The sequence below is a fragment of the Candida jiufengensis genome (assembly GCF_024610255.1).
Source record: "Candida jiufengensis strain CBS 10846 chromosome Unknown scaffold2, whole genome shotgun sequence".
Taxonomy (NCBI): domain Eukaryota; kingdom Fungi; phylum Ascomycota; class Pichiomycetes; order Serinales; family Debaryomycetaceae; genus Lodderomyces; species Lodderomyces jiufengensis.
In genome coordinates, this window is record NW_026261561.1 from 1,532,193 (window position 1) to 1,544,978 (window position 12,786).

The 12,786-nt window shown below is 29.3% G+C and overlaps 1 protein-coding gene across 1 annotated transcript; it reads right to left on the reverse strand. All coding sequences in view use genetic code 12, as the record gives it.

The window, feature by feature from the left end:
* Positions 1–60: 60 nt before the first annotated feature.
* On the reverse strand, positions 61–12,264 carry DYN1 (dynein heavy chain; the record flags this gene model as incomplete). The annotated part of the gene is made up of 1 exon (XM_051764309.1): positions 61–12,264. The coding sequence occupies one exon, from the start codon at positions 12,262–12,264 to the stop codon at positions 61–63; it is 12,204 nt and encodes a 4,067-aa protein (XP_051619753.1).
* Between the last annotated feature and the right edge of the window lie 522 nt (positions 12,265–12,786).

Sequence of the window (12,786 nt, forward strand, 5' to 3'; positions counted from 1 at the left end):
ATATGTAATTAACGATAGGTTTACATTTTTGGGATCAACTTTATTTATTTTATTTTTCTATCAAATAAGCTCTAATAATTTTGAAACTTGCTTTATTACATTTTCGGCCATTTTCTCATCTAAAGATTCTTTAATGCTGCTGTCTAATCCTAGCCATGTAATAGACAATTCGTCTGGTAATTCATTTATCCATTTAATATAATTATCAATATTATTTCCCTCTGGTAAATGAAGAGTTTCAACTAACTTGAAGTCCAGATCTAGTGAACCTTTTGTAAATAACGAGGAAGCCAATCTTTTGATATATTCTTGATCTTTTGGTTCATCAATTTTACCACCATAAACTATCACACACACCATAAATGTAATTTCCTTCCATTGAACTAACGATTCATCCTCTGTGACATCACTTAATATTTTGTCAATAATATAAACACCACAGATGAAATCAGACTCATTTAGATCATACTTTTTGCTGAAAGTGTAAGGACAGTATTTACCACTTTCCATCAATATTCTATGAAACCAAGTATACAACACAAAAATATGCAAGTGTATAGCACCTTTCAAATACTTTGATTGTATGAGTTTGAATGTTTCTAAAAAGTTATTGTTGAATGATCTATCATTTGCAAAATGAAGAACTTGACTAGTAGCTATTAACGTAGGTGGAATAATTGATGTTTCATTACATGTTAAAAATAATTTTGAATCTTTGTGTAGTTGAAAATTTAATGATTCTAATCTAATAAGCCAACTAGGGGACATTTGAACATTTTCAATAACAAGCCATACTGGCGAATTCGTAGCAACCTCTAATTGCTGATCAACGAGTTTTGTACTTTCTTTAGCGCCCATTGCGATTACCACTGAAGTTTTATCATCTTTTATGGCACAATCCATAATTTTGAAAGTAGCATCATAATCTTGAGGAGAAATTATGATAAATTTATTATTTGTAGTAAGCAATTGTCCCAAATTATAGTCTTTAGCAGCCACATTTGTAATTAAATGATTCACTAATGATTTTGAAGTATACTTTTCTTTTAAAAAGGAAAATTGATTTAACAATTCATTGCCCAAATTCTGCTCAACCAAGTCATTAAACGATAATTCAGGTTCTGATACGATAGAACAATCACTTAAAAAATTACCTTCATCAAAATTACCAGATAATAGCATTTTAATATTCTTTGCATAATTCTCTCCATATTTAAAAATATTCAAAAATATTGATAGTAATACAGCCAAAATTAAACTACTTTCCTTAGTTAATGATGGAGCTACAACTTCAAACGCATTTGCATATAAAGAAGCAATTAACAATTCAATCTTGTCCAAGTCTTCAGATTCAATAACAGATTTGTAAATGCTAATGAATTTACTCAATGATATATGATAGAATGTGGAAATGTTTTCTAAAACGTGTAAAATTTCAAAAACTTTAGTAGTTTGATATGCCAACTCTTTGTATTTCTCCCTCACTTGATTAACATTTAATATTATACTTTCTGCGTTGTTTAATTTTTCACTCAACTCGTTACCTTCTTTCTTCAAGAATTCCAAAGTATTTAATACTTTATCATCATCAACTATATTTTCAGTAGTGGTATTTAATGATTGTAACAAATCATCTTCCAAATTTTCTATACGATAAACCAAATCACTTTTGCTAAAAACCAATTCTGATCTTTGACTTTCTAATTCAGGGTCTGATTTTTTGAGTGCAATATTCAAAGCAATGTTTTCTAAATTACCACTAGTGACGGCAAAATTAACAGTTGTAGTACGAGCCTTGACAAAATCTGATAATTCTAATGTAGATCGTTTAGTACACATGATTAATTTGAAACTTGGATTATAGTCAACCATTTGCTCTTCAAGTTTAATAACCATTCTTCCTCCTAATTTTTGTACACCCAGTCTAAACAAATTATCTAATATTGGATTATAATATTCACAATCTTCGACAATCAACATTCCACCGAATCTCAATGAATTTTCTAAATTACTCATAAAATTTGAGTTTTTAAAACTTGTTCTAGTGATCATTCTGTTCGAATTATTTTTTTGGATTAAATTAACAATTGTGCTATTTGGATCTATTAAAATTGGATTTTGATTTTTCTCAATTGCAAGTATATTTGAAGTAAATGTTTCATCGTTCACCAGTCCAATTTCAACCCAATGCTTGATATCTTCTCTCTTAAATGTAAAGTTTGAAACAGATAATGCTGAATCAAAGAATATTCCTAATTTCTTCAATTGCTGACTCCAATCTTGCATCAACAATTCACGTCTTTTTTCATCAAATTTACTAGCATATGTAAGATACGACGCACATAGCAAAACATTTCCAACTAATTGACTATTTTGTTTTTCAAATGATACAATTGACTTTTTCCATCTATTTCTTTCCGTTTCAAGATTCTTAATTAATTTCACACTTCTGTCTAATTTTTGTTTGACAACATCTGAATCGATTCTAATTCTTTCACTTTCTCTTATTAATTCACTATAACCATTTTTACATTCTTCTATCTTTTTATCTAATTCCTGAATCATCTCATCAATTGCAATTAATTGAGCTTTTGTTTTCAAAGTTTGCTTCTCTAGGTGACGAACTTCTTCACGTAATGGTCCAACATCTTTTAGAATTTTCGAATATGCCAATTGAGCTCTTACCCATTCTAGCAAAGGACCGCATGCCTTACTTGCTCTATGTACAGCTTCAAATGTGAAGTCATCTCTTGATAAATATACCTGTTCCATGTATTCACGTAATTCTGGTGGTAATTGAGTCTCACAATCAAAATTAACAATATTTGCGATAAAATCATCACTTCTAACTACTGATTGAACTTCTTTCCAATTTGAAACATTATAACCTAAAATGATACAAACAGATTCCATAGTCAATTTAACTCCATTTGGAGGGTTAATCATACTTCTGATTTCAGTAAGATGTTGCTTCTTAATATTTTGAACCCCTCTTTGAGCTTCAAGAACTGCCGGTTCTACATATCTCAATTCATTCAAGACATACTCTCGTCTTTTTCTTATTTCAATTTCTTGTTTTTCTAATTCTGCTTGAGTTTCTATTGAAAATTCTTGTTTTCTTTCAGCTTCATTTTGATCAAGTAACATTGTGTTTAGCATTAATCTAGCTTCATTAGATTTAACTTGTAAAGCTTGCTCCTTAGTGGCAAGATCAGCTTTTAACTTATCTATTTGTATCATCGATTCACGAAGTTTATTTAAACCAATAATAACATGTCTTTGATTTTCCTCGTATTCTACTTGTTTCTGTTTGTATAATTCAATAAAAGTATTTAGTAGTGTTAAAAACTCTTTTGGAAAAGTTGTAGCTGTTTCTAGACTATTACGATGAACATAAATCATATATGATACAATTCCTTCTTTATGATCAATTGTAGAACCTGATACAATTTCCATTGGTGAAGCATCGAGAGGTACCTTATTCAACTCACTAGAAGCAATCTCTTGTAAACAACTGTCTGACCAATCTCCCATCCAACTCAAAACACATCTATTAAATAAAGCGGGGGATGATATAACATTACCACTTGCACCTGTGGGAGTTTCTCCAATTGTGAAAATAACATGTAAATTCTGTGATAGTTGTTCAGTAAACCAATTATTTAACTCTCTTTCCGACTCAAGTGCTAATCCTTGAGATTGGGATTTTTCTAAACATTTCTTCATTAATAACTGGTGCGAATCACCTTCAAATAATCCAGGTATCTCTGCATTAGCTAATAATATATTCATTCTTTCAACAAATGAAGCTTCTACTATGCTTGATTCATCAATCAATAAACAAATTTTCTCACCATCTGCACATCGTAACAACAATTGTCTCAAAGTATCATCAAAAGTATCTATTGTATATCCAGTTCTGACATTTAGTTGAACAACTTTTAAACCATTAATCCAAGCGACGAATTTTGAAAGTGTGGATTTCCCACTCGAGCTTGGACCTATTAATATCATATGACCTTGAGATTGCTTAAGCACTCTATCAATACGCAATATATGGTCTAACATATCTTCATGTAAAATTAGATTTGTAGTATTTTCTTCCTCACTATATACCCTTAGTCTTTCTTTGACAAAAGTCCTTAAAGAATGTTCATCAACAGATTGAAACTTCAAACTTAACCAATCACTAAAAAAAATTGGGGTTTTGAAACAATCACTAAGATTGATACTTGGGAAAAGTTTTCTGGCATTATCGTGAAATAAATTTTTGGTCCAATTTTTATCATCTTCATTAGAAAGTCTATCATGAAATAATCTCAAACCTTCGTGATACCATAATCGTAAAAACTTGTGTAAGTCATCATAATTATCGCTTTGTAAAGCATTAAATAAACCTTTACACCACCTAGTTAACTCACGAGGAGAATATACATAATGAGGAGCTTTGGAAGAAAAGTGTGATTTTGAAACTTCATAAATTTCTATACTTGCATGAGTTGTATTCGTAATAAACGGTTTTAAATCAGGAGCACATTTGAAAATAGCATTGTTAAACGTTTGATAAATTTGAAATAATGAATTCTTACCAGGATAATCAACCATTATCAACGATACATGACGTAAAAATCTTGAGCTTAAATCATGTCTACCTGGATCTTTTGGTGAATTACATGCTCCAACAAATTGAATATTCTCCAATGTAACCCATTGCATATCTTTCGTTCTCCAAAACCCATTGAATTTGATCATTTGATTAATTAAGGAAATTATATTTTGTGAACCATAACCATCTAACTTTGGTAGATTAATTTCATCACAAAACACCACTAACCATCTACCTGTAGATTTAGGACGTAATTTTAATTTACCATTTGCTTTTACATATTGACATGAATTTTCTATTGCATCAATTAGTGACTTGGATGTACTTTCTTTTGAAAAATTAAGTGCAAGCATTTCCAAATTTTTAGCTTTTGTGAGTGCTTTTAATAAAGTCATCGTTTTACCCGAACCAGGTGGACCACAAAGAAGTATTGATGTGTGTTGCTTAAGCATCGAGTAGATAAGATCTTCATGTTTGAGTGTATCAATTGTTGGAACAATAATATTTGGATTATTTATCTCATGTGGATGTAAATCTAATACTTCGACTTTTAAATTAATATCAAACCATTCACAATCAGGAAGACTAATATCATAATCTAATATATCACCATTAGGAATATGTAGGAACATGAAGGCGTTATTAGATGAGACAATTTTTGCAAAATCCGACTTTTCTTTAATATTGCAATCACCGGCGAAAGACCAAACTAAGGATTTAATTATGGACATAGCAGCATACTTCTTAAAATCGAAATTTAAGGTGTCTATAGTTACTTCAATGCTTACTAATCTGTCAATAAACGTTTTCAACATAGCTTCCAAAAATGAACTAGCCCTTTGAAACAGATATAACATAATATGATTCAATTTAGTACTTTCAACAAACAATTCTTCCATTAATGATGACGTTAAAATCTCCTTCATTTGATCAACTAGTTGATTTTGCAATCTCATTGTTTGTATTAGTCTACCATTTTCGTCATTAATTTGCAGAAGGTGATTCATCAAGTTAAACATCATTTTTTGATGTAGATGTTCCAAAGGTACTAAAGATTCATCAAACCAAATCATTCCACATCTACTAATTGTTGCAGGAGTAGTATATTCCGAACTGTTAGTTTCAAATACAATGGTGACATTTGGAGGCAACACTAATCTTTCTCCAGTTGGCAAAGTATAAACTTTATTATTGTCTAAAACACTGTTTAGATTTTCAGCCCAAATTGGATCAATATCTCCATCAAACACAATCCAAATTCTTTTTTTTAATTCACCTCTTGCATTGTCAATAATTTTTCTCAAATGACTCGTGAAAAGACCATCAGTCCATTGTTTGGTAAGACTATCAAATTTACCAAATAAATGTTCTTTTGACATGACTTTTGGATCAATGAAAATTGGCAAATGCTCTACTTCATCAACACTGGATAAGGTCCTCATTACCATTTTTAAAACAGTTGATTTTCCTGAGCCAGACTCACCTACTAACATAATACCGTGATTTGAAGCTTGAATGTTGATCAACTGCAAACACTTTTTCATAAAAGCCGAGCCTTCAACTAATCCATCCAATTTAAGATTTTCTGCAAGCTGATACAATAAGGTAGTTGCATCACCATGAGGCTTCATTATATTTGGAAAATATTTTGATTGCAACGATTCAAATAATTTCAAGTCGGAACTAACTAATTTAGGTAATATCATTTGTTCGATACTTTGTAACACAATCTCACTTTCTTTGGTTGAATCAACTGCAACCAGATCTCGTATCAATTTACCACACAAATTAATTACGGATTTTATTGCCCTCAATCCAAAATCATAATGCTTTTGTTCTGTGGAGTTTAATGATATATCTCTGAAAAATTTGTAGATTACTTGAGACAATTCTTTCGAGCAATTGAAAGATTGAGAAGATAGTAAGACTTCCACTATTATTTGAATGTCTGGCTTTGACATCCAAAAGCTTCTGAATAATTTTCTTAAATTCTCAGGCAATTCATTTCGCCCAACATAACCTGGATTCATAGTAACAAATAAAGCTGTTTCTGAGTTAACTTTACAATCCCTACTTGATAGTTGAATCACTTCTTCGACATTTTTCAATCCAGATTGAATGGTTTCTATTTGTGTAGAAACTGCACTTAAATTATGATCATCTAATCTATTAAATTCATCAAAACAACCCCATGCTCCAACTCTACATAATCCAAGAAATATTCTACCCATTGAATCAAATTCAAATTTTTCATCACAATTGAATACAATAACCATTTTTCCCAAATTATGACCTAATGCTTTGATAGATTCTGTTTTACCTGTACCAGCAGGTCCTTTTGGAGATCCACCTAATTTTAAGGCTAATGCTTGAGTCATTGTTAAGTAACAGTTATTAATTAATGGAGTATAAGCTAATTTTTCAGTCACACCCAAATATTCAAAACCATATTCGAATTCACAACGTGCTTGTCTCATAATTACTTTTCTCCCACTATGATAGAATTTTTGTTGAACTTGCCAAATAAGATTTAAATCTGATGATTCAAGTTGATTGATGGTATCTAATTGATGCAAAATTTCAATAATCATGTTTTGAACGATTTTCTGTAATAAAGTAGATTTTGTAGTTCTCAAAATACTTGGAAGGATTTGAAGCACGGATTTTATGTTATTTTCATAATTTTTAACCAAATCATTTTCAACTTGATCCGTAAACATCACCTGCAAAATTAAAATAGATAATTGACCAGGTACTTCATCCAACAATTTCATAAGCTTGTTTTCATCAAGATTTTCAACTATACTGGACCATTTTGGATAATTCTTGCTGAATGAATCAATTAAAGAATTTTTGATTTGGATCTCCAATTGTGTAAGCCATTCATGGAGCATTGTATACTCGATTAGTGACACCTTTTCAACGAATTGAAGTGTTTCACCTTCTGCACTGATCACACCAACTATTGAATGACTATCTTGATCAAATTTAAGTTCACCAACACCAATGAACATTTTCTTAATGTGCCTGTTAATCCTACTAACATCATTTGAAGCTCCAATTAATTCTAGTAAATCTTCATTTCCAAGAAAGAAAAACCTTGGGAATAAATCTCTTTGTTTTTCTAGATATTCTGATAATGAAATTTGAATTGTAGATAAAGTTTTCAAAAATCTCACCATTAATGTTTGCAAGTCAGTTATTTGAATTATCTCAATGACTTTATCAAATTTATATATCCTTTTTAAAAGTGTCATGAACTCAAAACTTAGATTCATAAATCTTGAATATTCAATAGGTAGTAAATTTTTGACTTCATTATTTTCATTTCCAAATACTCCATCCAATTGAATCCATTCTGATTGTGCATCAACCCATGAATCTAAAATCATATTTAGTGAATTTAGTTTGTTTTCAATTTCCAAAATTTTTCTTTCAAAATTGCTCAGATAAGTTGATTTCTTCATTAAATTTATTGTATCTAAATCTCTTTCAATTTGATCAAATAACTTTTCCCATTTTTTCACTAACCTACATTTGTTTTCGAAATTGAATAATTCGAAATAAGTCTCTGACCAGTTTTCCTCGATCTTTGTCAAGCTTTCTTCAATTGTTTTCTCATTTCTTGCTTGCTCTAAAATTTCGGTAACAAATTGAATATTTAGTGCTAGGTTGAGATTCCAAACATCACCAAGTGTTATTTCTTTATTGACTTTTAGACCAAGTTGGTCAAATAATTTACTCCAATGTCTTTCTTTTAATGAAGCACCCTTCAAATCAACAATTGTTGAATGATCATTTAAATTATTTTTTATCAAATTTTGAATTTCATTTATAGCTGAATATTGCCGCATACTAAAAGGTAAGTTCTTAATAGATATTAGAATTTCATTCAATTCTTTACGTAACAGTAAGGGTTCTAAGTCAGACCATGTAATACATTTCAATTTTTCTAAATCTTCCCAAAACGAATTTACTGAGGCCCAAACTTTTTTTAAATTTTTAATATCGTCTAATGTTTTCAAAGAATTATTGAAACTCAAATCTTCAATTCTCAACTCACTTGCAATATTAGATATAATAGTTATATAGGAGACTAACTCTTCATGCTTGTTGTAAAATTTATTTAACAAATTTAACGCTTCGGCGGGATTTAATTCACCAGAGATTGGTCTGCTAATGTTCCAATCTTCCTTTAATTTCACTAAAGAACTTGTTGACTCTTTGAATTCTGATCTTAGACTGGCTGACAAAAATTCTAAGTTTTTCAAAATCAAAACTTGTTTCTCTTCTAGTAATACTTTCACCTTGGAAAGATCTAAGTCTAATTGATCAATAAATAACCAGTTTTCTGGAAATTCGAATTTTTGTTTTGTCAAATAATTCTGTATTGTTGAAAATGATGTTAATAAATTATCCCAAATTTCAACTTTGTTTCTTCCATCAAATATTTTTCCAATATATTTGATCACTTGACTTACTTCGTAATGGAATCTTAGTGGTTTCTCAAGTACTGATCTCATTTGTAAAAGTTCATTGCTAAATAGTTTAACCTCCTTAGTAAATAGTTTTGAAAATTCGATGAGAATAGATTTTTTGAATGAAGCATACAAAATTGAGCTTTTGGCTTGAATTTGTTTCGTATCAATGAGGATTAAACCACCTATATGTTTTTCAGGTTCATCTAAGAGCTTTTCGTAACCACAACATTCCTTCAAAATATCAAATGACTTGCTTAGATCATCAACAAATAAATTCTCAAAAGTGTCCAACACTAAAATTGTCTGAAAAGTTTTCCACCTTATCAAGTATGCTTGAGCTTCATCGTAACATATTGTAATTTGATCTACCACGTTATTGCACGCATTATTAGCTATTTCAACTGACAAAATATCTGAATAAGTTCTATTCAACGAGATGTATTTCTGTTGTGCAACTATTTTCATTAACTGATTGATAATTGAATACAATTGATTTTTGCCGTCAACCAAGTTTGGACTGATCTCTAAAGAACCATCTACGATTATTATTTGATGAGTTATCTTTTCAAACTTAACTTGATAACCTTCAAGTTCGACAATTTCCAACTTTTGAGCTATGGGATCTAAATTATTTGTAAAAATTTTTAATTGAGTTTCTAATCTGCTTGCTAAAATTAATTTTATTTCATCATTAACACTTTGAACTACTTTAAATCCCGACTTTCCCAAACTTGATATTTCAAATTTTCGTTCAATAGTCCTCATTATTAGTCGGATAACCTCATAATCATAAAAACAAAGTTGTAATTTGTGGTATTGCTTTTTGATAAAATTATGAAAATTCTGTAAGTCTGTCAATTGAGCATTTATCTGAGTTAAACTTTCGTTTAATTTCTGCAATTGTCTAATTGATTGTATTTCAATTAAGTTTTCACTACTAAGTAATAAAGCATCATTTTGATTTATTAAATCTATGGCATCAGATAAGTGAGACCACGTAATATTAGAAATCAGTAATATCAATTCAATTAGATCTTCAATTGAGTCTGGAATATAATTCAATAATTTTTCTGGAGTTGCTTGAAAAATTTTATTAAATGAAGTTATTTGATCAGCAATATCATAAGCCATATTAAGTAACATCAAATTCTTTTTTTGGGCCAACTTGAGACTGATCGGGAATTTAAAACCTAATGATTCCAAGGCATATATACTCTCTGCGGTGTTAAATATTGAGAAATCGACATTTAAAGTGACGTTATATTTTCCATCTTTGTTTAAAACTTTAATAATAACACCTGATTTTTTCATTGGTGTCAAATCAACAATTTTCGAAATCCAACTTTCAAATGCTAAATTGGAATTGATGGTTGTCAACAAACTTTTAGTGATTGTGTCAATCTTTTGACCAATTGAATAATTTAGCCAATCATTACCTAATATCCTTTGTAAATTTTCTGTATAAAATTGAATTTTGTAGGTTAGTTCTGTGTAAATAATAATTTTTTCGTAATCATCATTAATAGTTGTAGTAGCAGAATCTTTTAATATTTGAATTTCTGCTAATGCAAATTCCAAAAATTTTAATTTGTAAGTATCATTTATGGGCATGAAATTTGAATCATACTTTCGATTTGGGAAAAATTTATTGAAAATGTTTAAATAATCAGAAAACAGTTTAGCATTGTCAAAATATAAATTTATTTTTGTGAACCAGTAAGTGAAAACTGAATTGTAAATTTTCATGTATGAACTTTCATTCATGAGCCAATTTTTTTGAGCTTCATCTGAAAAATCGGCAGCATTAATTGATAAAAGATAGGTACCATATGCTTCATAAAGGTCCAGAATGTACCTATTTTTTTCTTCTCCTTGTAAGGTGTTCAGCAAACTAGTCTTAAGGTTCTCATAATTATTTCTTAATTGCTTAACCTCTGACAATCGTGCGATAAGATTGGTCAAATTTGTTTGATGTATTATTGATCTTACTTTTTCTTGTTTCTTTCTTGCTAACTCTCGAAGCATATTCAGTATGTATTTTACATTTTCCTCTACTAACTGAATGATATCAAAACTTTCTTGTATTACGTGTTGAAATTTACTGTATGGAACAGACATTATTTTCAATTGAGAATATGCATTTTTAAATTTAATTACCAGATCGTTTAATAGTAGATTAGTCATTTCAACAGCATCTGAAACGGACAACAATCCCATTTTTTGTTTCAAGTGGTAAAATAAATCCGAAACTGCCCCATAAATTTTTGAAAAATTCACTTCTTCATCTATGTCAATCAATTCTTTCATTGGTATGTCTTTTAAGAATGAATTTTTTGTGATTGAAATTTTTTGTATATCATTTAAACCAGTATCATTTTCAAAACTTAAAATAACGTGAAATCTTTTAGCTTGATTTAGTATTTCCAATGTTTTTTCAACTTCTGGACTTTTCATTTGTTTTTGAATTAACGATATCGCTGAATCAATAGAGTTCCAAAATTCAATTTCTTCTTGTAGACTTTTGGATTTATGATTTATTTTAGTAATGCTTTGTATTTGTTTTATCCAATCGTTAGTTATTGAAGTTAACTCATTAAAAAATGCCATATCATTAAGTCCTTCAATTCTTGAATCGTTTGAATTTAATAATTGTTTAATTTTAGGATGCGTTGAAATTATTAGATCTGGAGGTTGTATGCTAAGTGATTGTAATGACGATGATAATTCTCTGAACTTTTTAATTGTATTTGATGAATCTTCATTTGATCCATTGGTTAATTCATAATATGGCAATAATCCTAAATTTATAGTCAGTTTTATCGTATCTATTGAATTGTTGGCAACATTTTTTGAGTTAATGGGTAGATTGATAATATTTAATTGTGACTTTAATGAAACCTCTTCATTCAAAATTCCTTTACCTTTAATGATTAGTGTCAACAGAATTAGCTGGTTTGGTACAATGGTAGCCAAATTGTTGAGTACCTGAAAAGAATCATCATCCGTGCATTTTAGTATATAAATTAAGTCTGGATTACTTTTGTTTATAAAAGAATTAAGTAACTCGTCATTTCTAAAAATCACACTTTCATCCATATGAATTGATCTAATAATATCTGAAACATAATTGTAAAATGTAATTGTCGGTACATTAGATGCTGTTGTCGTTGGTTGCATTCAAGTATTTGTATAATTGGTTGTAAAATTTAAAAGGTTTTTGTTTACCTTTTTTGTTAAATTTTGATCTATGATAATAAATATTTTTTAGTTTTTTTATTGATCTAACGCGTTTAAAGAAAGCCGCACCGTTGTAAATTTTGGTTCTTTCACGATTCAAATATTTCACAATTATTATTTCATGATTAAATATTGATAGTCTAGTAGATAAAGTAAGAATCGATTGTTATAATTAATACGTCTTTATAAAATCAAAGTTTTGAATCTTCATTGTGGAATACCATAATTTACTTTTGAAAATTAGTAGTTTACTCACCTAAAATTCCTTTCGTTAAATTAAATTGCGTAACCCAATCAATAAACATTGGTAGTCAACATTACTAGAGATGATAATACTTTTAATACAATTTATCAAATGTTGTTATTCCTTTTTAGTAATAAATGCATAGTGAAATTTCACTTTTCTTGATTTGTCTGGAGTTTTCATACTGTTTTCAAATGTTTCATTCTCTTTACACAGGA